We start from the raw sequence: 10348 nt of genomic DNA, 5'->3' as shown, positions 1-10348 counted from the left end.
GAGTGGAATTCTGATGGTTAATTTAGATGGATGTCGTAGGTCCCTCTAAATAAAAAATTAATTGGGTTGGTTCAAGTTATCTTTTTTATTCTGTGTAATAGAAGTAGAAAATTTTAGAAATATTTTTCCTTTCCAAACTTTTCAAGAAAATTCCTACAATCCAAATAAAGCCTAAACGAACAAAACCTTCTATTAGGACTAGCACGATGAGATGATTGTTATGCATCAAGCGTAGTTTAGGGTTATGCTAAGAAAAGGTGAACCAACCCTACTCAGTTTTTATAAGGCCACGTCTGGCCACTACGATAATTTTTTTTCATGAGAGTGGTTGGGAGAAGGAGAGAGACTTGAGAGAGCACGATTTGTGATGAGGGTGAGAAGTGGCTGAAAATCAGGAAAAACTCAATCCTATTTTGAGTTTTGAGTTGGGTTCTTTGTTTCCTAATTTTTAGCCACTCGTCACCGCTTGGAGACACCAGTTTTCTTAGTTTTACCCACTTAACCCGCCCTACCTCTCCCTCACCGCTTGGTGACACTAGTGTATCATGAAGAAGAGGAAAATCAAGGTGGGCAAACATACCCTAGCGCCATGTTTGGATTGCTAGAAAAGCATTTTTAGCGGACATAAAATTTTTTATTGGGATTTTATTTTACTTTCCACAATTTAGAGGGAAATTATATGATAATGGTTAATGTAGTGGTATAACATTATAAATTGAAGGTAACTCTAAGTAAAAAATGAATAAGGTTGGTTCAAATTATCTTTTTCATTTGCAAAAAAATTAGGAAATTTTAGAAATAATTTTCCTTTCCAAACTATTCCCAAAACTTCATGCAATCCCAAGAATGCAAGGGACCTTCAATTTAAGACATTACTTTGAGGGACTTTCAATATAGCACAGCATCCTTCTAAACTAACTAAAATTATATCAATTCCCTCTAAAATTTCAAAGGGAAAAATTTCCCAAGAACATATTTTCTGTCAGAATGTTTTTCTTTGCATTCCAAATAGTGACCAAGTAACTTCCACCAACTTCCTGTTTCCTTTCCATCCAACCAGTTCCAAACATGTGTAAAATCCTCAGTCACAATTCACAAACAGCCACTTCATCTACCCTCACCTCTCTCTCACTCTCCCAACACTAAAACATGTCCCCCTTCCCCCCTTTCCACCCCCAAACCCTAACCCTAACCCTAACCCTAATCCCCACAAATGAGAAAACCCACCACATCCCCTCTCCACCTCTCCTCCTCTTCCCATTTCATCCCCAGAACCCTCCCCAAACTCCCCTCTCACCCCACACCCAAACCCCTCTCCCCCCAATTCCTCTGCTCCCAATCCCCTAACCCTAACCCTAACAAAACCCTAACCCTAATTTCAGCCCTCAGAACAATCCCAGACTGGGCCGACGAAATCAAAGAAAGCGGGTTCCGCCGGAATCGCTCCCTCTACAACCACCAGAAATGGTTAGAACACCGGAGCTCTCTCCGGCACGTGCGCCACCTCCTCTCGAGCCTCTCATCTAGGGTTATCTTATCCTTAATCCCCCCAGTTATCGCTTTTACCTCTTTCGCCGTCTTTATAGCCGCCTATAATACGTCGGTGTCTTTGCATTGGCTGCCAGAGTTTTTCCCGGTGCTGCGAGCCTCGTCACTGCCGTACCAGTTAACGGCGCCGGCACTGGCATTGCTTTTGGTGTTTAGGACGGAGGCGTCTTATTCGAGGTTTGAGGAAGGGAGGAAGGCGTGGATGAGGGTGGTTGCGGGGACGAATGAGTTTGCGAGTCAGGTGGTTGCTGGGGTGAAGAGTTCGAAAGACGCAGGGTTGAAGAAGGCGCTGTTGCAGTATGTTATGGCATTCCCAGTTGCTCTCAAGGTAAAATTGGACTTGGTTTGGTGCTTTGTTTAGACAGAAAATGATATTGGTATTTGCTTGTTTTGATACTGGTGTTCTTCGCTTTATTGAATTATTGTCTTACTGGGTACTGATTAGTGTATTGGGAGTTATAACTTATAACAGGCTTTAATCACTAATTTGTCTATTTGAAGTAAAGAATTAAGAGAGGTGTGTTGTTGGTAGTTAGGATATCATTACCCTTTGTTTATTTAGTTTGATGTTAGAATTTTTTTGTTGAATTTCCTATTCCTTTTTTCGGGTTTGAATTGGTTTGTGAATTTGAGTATTTTCTATTATTATTGAGGCATGGGTTAGTAATCCAATGTACTACTAATGTTGTTTTTCTGGCTGAATCTCCATCTTGTGTGGTGTGATTGGATTGGAACTGTCCATTGTGTTGTGCCTACTATGGTCCCAAAAACTCACTGCACAGATGATCCTAGCCATTTGATTAATTGCCTGCAAATAGACAGTTAACGGAAAATGGCCAATGATGCACATACAGTCGGCAGAATTTCATTGTCCAGATTGTTATGATTGTCCGATTTGTGCGGTATTTTGTCAGTTATCCATCTAAGGTGGACCCTATATGATGAACGATTTCAATCTATGTATTTAGTGAGAGTGAGGCCTTGAGGTTTCTTATTGGGTAAATCAAATGGGTTAGGTGTGAGCTTCAATTCCTGCTTCATATGGTTATATTATAGACAAAAGCAAATAGATCTTTTAATAACATAGATATATTATATTATAGGCAATCATCACTCACAATAATCAAGGAGCTAGATAGGATGATGGGTCCCATCATTAGTGTAAGGAATTTTTCAATAGAGTTTCAATTGATTCTTTTATAAGGTTTTAAGTCGTGAATGTATAGTAGGTATTGTTTAGGTTTCACTTAAGCCACTTAAGTAAGTTAGAATAAAAGAAGGCTCACTCTATTCCTACAACACTATTTGCATCACTTTTCATGATACTATTTACGTCATTATTCACATGGTTTTGTAGTAAACTTTTAAGTGACGCTATTTTCATCAAAAGAGAGGGATATTTTGTAATGTTTTGGGCTTGCCTAGAACTTCTTTTCTCTATATATGTAGGCCTCAGGGACATCTCTTTTACATATTGTGTTATGAATAAACAAGCTTTGTTTATGGAGAAATTCTCTTCTGTTCTTGATCTTGATGTAATGTCTTGACCGTCCTTTGGTGTGAGGCCATCCATCCACAGTATGATGCCTTGGGTCTATCTTCTTTCTTTCTTCATCTTTGCAAGGTAGGATTTCCACCACTCTCCCTTGTGTCTTGTTCAGATTTTAAGATCTTTCCATACATGTGATTTTCAAAGATAAAGTGTGGATTTTCAAATCCAGGATGCCGTTCATTTTGTTGCACGACATATGTTCAAAGAAGTTGTAGCTAACTGTATGTGGGATTGAAAGGACAATTTATGGATCTTTGCCTCATGGTTGAGAAGGAAAACAGATGAATTCGATGATGATACAACCACGGATAAGCAAACTTATTCTTTACTTATATATAATTAGATTTATGTGACTTAGACTAAAAGAGAGCTCACTCCACTATTGTAAGTTTAACTTGTCATTTATGTGACTTAGACTAAAAGAGGGCTCACTCCACTCTCACTCCACTATTCGCGACACTATTTATGTCACTGACTCACTGATCACGTCACTATTCACAGGGTCTTATAGGGGACCTTTAAGCAAAGTGTATTTTTTTCAAAAGAGAGCAATCTTTTGTAAGGTTTTGGAATTCTCTAGAACCTCTTCTCTATGTATGTAGGTCCTTAGGCCCATCTCTTTCATATGTTATGTTATTGATAAACAAGCTTTACTTATGAATTAATTCTCTTCTCTTCTTGATCGTAATGTGATGTCTTGATCGACCGCTGGTGTGATGTCTTTGGTTCGGAGGTGCGGTGCTTTTGGTTTATCTTATTTCTTTCTTCATCTTCTTACTATATTCGCTTACGTGTGATTTTCAAAGATAAAGGGCTGATTTTATTCAAGGGTTTTTTTTACCAAGAGTGTCAACATGATTTAAGTGATTGAATCTAATATCGGATCTCATGGCCAACTTGATTAATCTGTACCGTCGAGAGTTGTGAACTTCATTGTAATCGTTGATTTTGAATTTTAAAGTTCTCATGGATACTAGGATTACCATTGTGAAGATCAATCGGATCAGATCTAATCTGATATTTAACTGACTGGTTGAATCAATCTCCACCATCAAATCTATAGATTAGGTTGATCTCAAGATCCAACAGTGGGATTGGATTGGATTAATTTGATTTAAAAAAACAGTCGGATTGGGTTGATTTCTCCTTTATTTGAATCGGTTAACCCTGATTGTGAATTTTGAAACATATAGTAAGTGTTAGCTAGCAAAATGAAATTTTGTTTGGAGAATAAAGATCAAACCCAGTGTTGTGACACATGCGCAAGAAGACAGGGCAGTGAGCTCGAGTCCCCACGAAATGCAAAAAACACAGTTGGAATGACCAAATCATTGGTCAATTTCACTTTCGTCTTTATTTTCCAAACAAAATCCCATTTTTGAAGTGTTTTCCATTACCTAAACTCTAAATTTCGATCATATTTTGGTGGGTTTATACAAGTTAAAGATTGACTTGGATTTCCTTTATGAATCCTACACCATGGATAGATAGATCTTTTTTATGACATAATTATCTTTTATTATAGGCATAGATATGCGAGAGCATGGAGGGCTGTGCTCATTATGAAATCAAGTTACAAAAGCACAAAGGTAAGAGGTAAGATCGAACTATTAAAAAAAAAGAGACAGGTAAGATCGATACCTCAAATAAGTATGAGTAATTATGGATATTTTAATTTCTCTAATAAAATTGCCTTTCAAAAAAAATATTCTTATAGAGTTATGCAATGATATATTTTGCGTTGGGGCGCCTGTGTTATTCATTATATAATAGGAAAGAAAAGGATGGACAGACCAATCCACCAAAGCAAGGAGTAGTAATTGTGTGCAGTTGAATGGTTTGTACAGAATTATACAATGGTAGCTCCTGAAGTTGGTAATAAGCTTGTTATTTCTGTTGTTTGAATCTTTTCTTTTTCAATGCTCAATTTTTGTTTATTCATTTTTATTTGGTTTGCTTTTTCCATTTTTTAGATAGATGCTTAGAAACATAGCAAGAATAGGAGCATTGAAATCACTACATCTTGGTGCCTAATCCTGTGAGTTGGATTGGGTTTTGTGATTTTTTGCTGAGTCATAAAATATTTCTGTTATGAAGACAATGAAGCTTCTTAATAAACTGATTTGCAATTGGGCTTTCTGTATGGAGGGTAATATCATAATATGGGATTCCAGTTTGTAGTTGAGAGCACGTGTGCAACTATGCAGGTTTGCTGCTGCATGAAATTCATACAATGGAAAATGCTTGTATAATTTTATATGATTGTTTGGTGCTATGCAGGGCCTTTAGGGCATATCAGAGGCCAACATGGCAGAAAAGTAATCTTCTAAACAAGGTCTTAAGGCAGTATGAACGCGTACTTATTTCCTTCTCTTCCTTAAAAAAAAGTGTCATAATTTGAATGGAATTGTCTGTCACTGCTGCACTGTGTTGTATTGATATGGGATTTGTCACAAGCATACAAGGCTGTATTAGGCTTTGTCTGGTTGCTTAGTCATCCGGGATAGGTACCCATGCTTATCTTTTTGGTCGGATAGGTTTTGAGTCGTCATCTGAAAATTTCAACATGTAGTGGTGTAAAACTAAGCTGGCATGTTTTGATATTCGATAAGTGGAAAAGTATGCCAATACCAATGCAATATTTCCAAGTCATCCCACCCCTGCCCGTGTTTGCGGAATGGGATCGATGAAACTCAACTTTGGTAGGTGCTCTTTGGGAAACGTGGGCCAGGCTGGTGTGAGCAGTATACAGCATGGATGCGAGAATTTGGGATTTTTCTGGACCCGTTGGCATTATGGATTCTAATGAGGTGGGAGTAAGAGCTCTATTGACTGGATTAGATATTTTTTGCTAACGCCGTGATGGTCAGTTGGTGGTAGAAGAGGATTCTCAGAGTGCGGGCGATTGTATCTGGTCATAAACGAAATTGTAAGCTTGTCTGGGTGTTGGGGATTTAGTTTTAGTAATATTTTTAGGGAGGGCAACAAAATAGCAGATTTGTTAGTTAAGATGGAAGTAGGCCAATATTACTCGAGTGGCAATCTCTCCCCTTACATAATCCTCCTCGCCCCCCACCACACACACACACACACACACACAAAAGCCACCCCCCCAAAAAAAATAACTTTTAGAAATGCTTAATTGCTGATGAAGCTTGTGTAACTTAGTTATTTTTCCATCAATGATTTTCTCAAATGGTATCAACACAGTCAAAGAGATGGTATCAGTTTACATTTAGAAATGTTGTGGTCTATTATTATTTATTTGATGTGATCCTGATAATTAAAATGGTATCAGATTACATTTAGAAATATTGTGGTCTTCTATTAATTTGATGGGATTCTGAAAATTTCTTGTTTTAATGCCCCAAATCTCATGGCTTGCACTTGGTCCTGCGATAGAAGCAGATCAATAAGAAGGGCCTTGGAGGTCCAGGGCTGGAAGCCTGGAACAAGCCGACAAAGCCTATTGGAAAATGAGAAGCTCTAGAACCAGTTCTGCCCTGACTTGGAAAAATGTGAAACCCTAGGACCTTGACTTCAATGGTTCTTTCAGACCGGGACTGTCAGTAATGACTCCGCGAGCGAAAGAAAAGATATAAACTATTATTTAAACGAGCCTTTGTTCTCTTCTCCTAGGCCTAAGAAAGAAGCTGGCTTCCTTATCTCCTCTGCTTTTAGTCGAGTGACTTCGCTCCTCCAGCAGATGAAATAGTTCACGACCTTATTCCAGTTTTCTTGGAATCTCGCATTGTACAATGCGCTGGTTTTTTGGTTTACGAACATCTCTCCATCAGGTGTAAGGCTCTATCTTGAGTGGTATGGGGATTCTTCTTACTATACTATCGACAGAGGCTCCCCCTGAAACACATCAGCACTTCAACCATTTCAAAAAATAAAAAAGAAAAAGAAAAGAAAAACACATCAGCACTTCAATTTTCATGATTCTGATCCTATCTTGATTACGTCTTACTCCCTTATTATATTGTGACTTGATAAGAGCCCAAGGTTTTGGTTTGCCGGCATTTCTTTAACTGCCATCAGTTTCTTTTGATTTAAAGTTCATGTTCATCGTTGTCGTTGTTGTATTCTTAAGTAGTAAAAGTATAGAAAAACTAACCGCTGGACTCTTTTTCATTGCAGTGTCATGTTATTTACGGCTCAGATATCAACCAAGGCCTACAAAATTTGCTTGAAGAAGGTGATCTGTCAGTAGTTCTAAGCTCAAAGCATCGTCCTCGTTGTGTCATTGAGTTCATTTCGCAAAGCCTTCGATTGCTACACTTGGATGAATCCAAGCTCCAACTTTTGGTAATCCCCTTTGTCATTGGCCGAGGAGTACTTCTGACTGTCAAAATCACAATTCGTTTCTCACTAATTTCCAAAAACTAGAATATTTTTTACAAACCTCTTTAGGTTTTTTCTATGGTATATGACTCCAACCCTTATAATTTCTTGTGTCTTCTGACAAGTTTTTTACTGGTTAGCAAATTAAAAAAGAACACCCCCCACGCCCACCCCCACCCCTATTGGTAAATTTCTACAGCAGGTGTTATTCACAAGGACATTAAAAGATAACAGTTGTAATTTATTAGAGGAATACCATATCATCTTTTATTAAAAGATGGAAAGTCCTCTGTACTTAATTTACCAAGTTTAATGTCAAATCCAAAACCATCAAAATATACATTTGTAGAAAAGCTCTTTGTTATAGATTGTGGTCAGTGGTTAGTATTATAGTGATTTTCTGAAAGGCAGGGTTACATTACCGAGCTATTCATCACCACTATCAGGATATCTCATGGCATCAATTCCTTATGAATTGTTTGCTCATTAACCATGCAGGAGTCAAAGATCTCTTGTTTCCATGAAGGTATCAGTGTCTGTGAACAACTCATGGGTATTCCAATCCCTCTTTCTTACACTCGCTTGACCTCAAGATTTCTGGTCCTTTGGCATCTTACGCTTCCCATTATACTTTGGGATGACTGCAACTGGATCGTCGTTCCTGCTACTTTTATCAGTGCTGCCTCTTTGTTCTGCATTGAAGAAGTAAGTCCACTTTCTATTTGCTGATGGATAAGGCGACACAAGTGTTTGTATTTACTTTATACATTCTAATCTATTTCTCAGTTTCTTGCTTTCTTCTCCAAACCTTCGACGTTAAAGAGTTTCCTTGCTGATTTCTATTTGTTTTGCTTCGAATTTGGTTTTTGTCAGGGTTTTCCTTTTTAGAATTTCTCAATTCAGCATCAATGGAGCTTGTTTTCCTGGTACCTGTATGAGTCTGCTCTACATTATAATACTTCAAATATGATAGATTTCTGCTGGATATCAGATTAGATCCTGATCAATATGATCCGGTATTGGGATTATTTAGTATTTCCATTGATACTAGGAAAGCCTTTAGGTCCTAAACAAGTAAACAACTAAATTATTTTCCCAACTTTCTGTGTAATTGACAGATAGATGAACATATAAGCATTACTAATTTACCTTTTTTGTTGTTTCCTGTATGCTAATATCTCACAATTATGCTATGCGGACATGATTATTGTACTTTAGTTTTGGCTCCTCAACCATCTATATTTTCCCCCTTTAGCAGGCGAATACACACATCCATCTTACCCATCAGAAATTGTGGAACCAGCTTTGTATTCTAATAATTTAGTTTTGAGGGGGAGGTTTTGAAGAACTGTTTGACAAAAGTGCATATAACCTCACTTGAGGAATTATAAGCTCTCAGACACATTTATAGCATTTATGAATAGTGACAGGAATGTTAAGCTCTCAGACGCATATTTATATCCTTTATGAATAGTGACTTCATACCAACATCGAAGCTCGACCAATTCGTTTTTGGTAATGCTGGTTCATAGTTTAGTTTTGTGGGGGAGGGTTTGAAGAACTGTTTGACAGAAGTGCATCTAACCCACTTGAGGAATGATAATCTCTTAGACACATATTTAGAGCATTTATGAGTAGCGACTGTATTCATACCAACAAACGAATCTCTAACTATTCAGTTTTGGTAATACTAGTTTTGCTCAATGATATATGCAGGTTGGTGTTCTCATTGAGGAGCCGTTCCCCATGCTTGCGCTTGACGAGTTGTGCAACCTAGTTCATGAAAGCATTCGCGAAGCAATCGCCATGGAAAATTTGGTTCAAGGGCAACTTCTTTCTAAGCAGAATATCCATTCTAATGGTTGCTCGGCGAATGGTCGGCCCAATTCCTGAACCGATGAAATTGCACCCTTAGATCCTTAAAAATATCCGTAGACCCAAGCAATTGCTCCCCCTAAAGGTCACCTACTATAAGCATACAAAATGCATGCTGGGATGATCTTTGTTTTCGATCAATGGCCTGAACAGTTAATAAAACTAGCCAAAACAGGGCATCCATTGATTGAATGATTTTGCCCAACTGCTGTGAATTTTCTATTTCACAAGCATTGAAGAAGACAATTTACCGAATGAAGAGATGTTGTAATAAGCTTGTTTAATCCCAATGTAACACAACCATTGATCAAAGGTAGACCTAGCAAAAAGTGACCCGAACCCGTGGGTGCCCATAAAAACCCAAATGATTTAGATGTTATATGGTATACGACCTTATAGTCCAGTGTTTTTTAGATGGGGATAAAATAAAAATAGATAAGGCCTTGTTCTGTCTTCTTGTATTGTTATTACATCCATTTTGCTTCAATTCAATTTATATATTGTTCATATATTAAATTAAATAGAAAGGGTTTTGTTTTAGTTTGATCCATTACCAATACCTTCCTTTGTTCCGTACTTGTTTTATATTCTAGTCAATCAGTGAAATTGTTGTTCATATTGAAATGAATCGAGATTGATGAGGAGTTGGTCAATGATGCTCGAGCATGTGCTTATTTTGAGTGCTTATTTAGTTTCTATAGGTATTTATGGATTGATCACAAGTCGAAATATGGTTAGAGCACTTATGTGTCTTGAGCTTATACTGAATGCGGTTAATATGAATCTCGTAACGTTTTCTGATTAATTTGATAGTCGACAATTAAAAGGAGACATTTTTTCGATCTTTGTTATAGCTATTGCAGCCGCTGAAGCAGCTATTGTTTCGTCGATCCATCGTAATAGAAAATCAACTCGAATCAATCAATCAAACTTGTTGAATAAATAGTTATAATGATATGAAAAAGATATATATATATATATATATATATATGAGGAAAAGGATTGTACGCTCGACCGTACCTAAAG

General features: G+C 37.5%; 1 protein-coding gene across 2 annotated transcripts; it reads left to right on the top strand.

The window, feature by feature from the left end:
• Positions 1-1139: 1139 nt before the first annotated feature.
• LOC143884721 (voltage-dependent chloride channel 1, chloroplastic-like) lies at positions 1140-9777 on the top strand. Of its 2 annotated transcripts, XM_077388462.1 has the most exons (4): positions 1143-1876; positions 7244-7411; positions 7946-8152; positions 9164-9777. In XM_077388462.1, the coding sequence occupies exons 1-4, from the start codon at positions 1214-1216 to the stop codon at positions 9338-9340; spliced, it is 1215 nt and encodes a 404-aa protein (XP_077244577.1). In that variant the 5' UTR covers positions 1143-1213; the 3' UTR covers positions 9341-9777. The 2 variants fall into 2 exon arrangements, with proteins under 2 accessions (XP_077244578.1, XP_077244577.1); XM_077388463.1 differs by lacking the exon at positions 7946-8152 and having other exon boundaries at positions 1140-1876.
• Positions 9778-10348: the final 571 nt, after the last annotated feature.

The sequence above is a fragment of the Tasmannia lanceolata genome, unplaced genomic scaffold (genome assembly GCF_043159265.1).
Source record: "Tasmannia lanceolata isolate RefF3 unplaced genomic scaffold, GAP_Taslan_0.1 ptg000008l, whole genome shotgun sequence".
Lineage (NCBI taxonomy): Eukaryota > Viridiplantae > Streptophyta > Magnoliopsida > Canellales > Winteraceae > Tasmannia > Tasmannia lanceolata.
This window is presented reverse-complemented; position numbering and strand designations above follow the sequence as displayed.